We start from the raw sequence: 299 nt of genomic DNA, 5'->3' as shown, positions 1-299 counted from the left end.
CCCCCCCAAGCACCAAGATGACAGAGCATCACTTGCCCCAGAGCCCCTATCTATACCTTGTGGCTCATAGCCACGGATGGACCTCTGCTCCATATGCTTATCTAATTCCCTCTAATAAGAACCTAAGAGACGCCAATGTTGGATCAGGCCAAAGGCCCATCCAGTCCAACACTCTGTGTCACACAGGGGCCAGAAATACCAGGTGCCATCAGGAGGTCCACCAGTGGGGCCAGGACACTAGAAGCCCCTCCCACTGTTGACCCCCCCCCAAGCACCAAGAAGACAGAGCATCTCTTGCC

The 299-nt window shown here is 55.2% G+C and overlaps 1 protein-coding gene across 1 annotated transcript in view; it reads left to right on the top strand.

Annotated features, from left to right (window-relative positions):
* Window positions 1-299, top strand: part of PIP4K2B (phosphatidylinositol-5-phosphate 4-kinase, type II, beta) — a 33,401-nt gene that overhangs the window by 24,742 nt on the left and 8,360 nt on the right. Inside the window, exons 7-8 of the mRNA XM_015423559.1 lie at window positions 71-95; window positions 128-137. Coding sequence (XP_015279045.1) covers window positions 71-95; window positions 128-137 — 35 coding nt within the window. The remainder of the gene's footprint in view (window positions 1-70; window positions 96-127; window positions 138-299) is intronic.

This window comes from Gekko japonicus, unplaced genomic scaffold (genome assembly GCF_001447785.1).
Source record: "Gekko japonicus isolate JY-2015 unplaced genomic scaffold, Gekko_japonicus_V1.1 scaffold3609, whole genome shotgun sequence".
In the NCBI taxonomy this organism is placed as follows: Eukaryota; Metazoa; Chordata; class Lepidosauria; order Squamata; family Gekkonidae; genus Gekko; species Gekko japonicus.
This window is presented reverse-complemented; position numbering and strand designations above follow the sequence as displayed.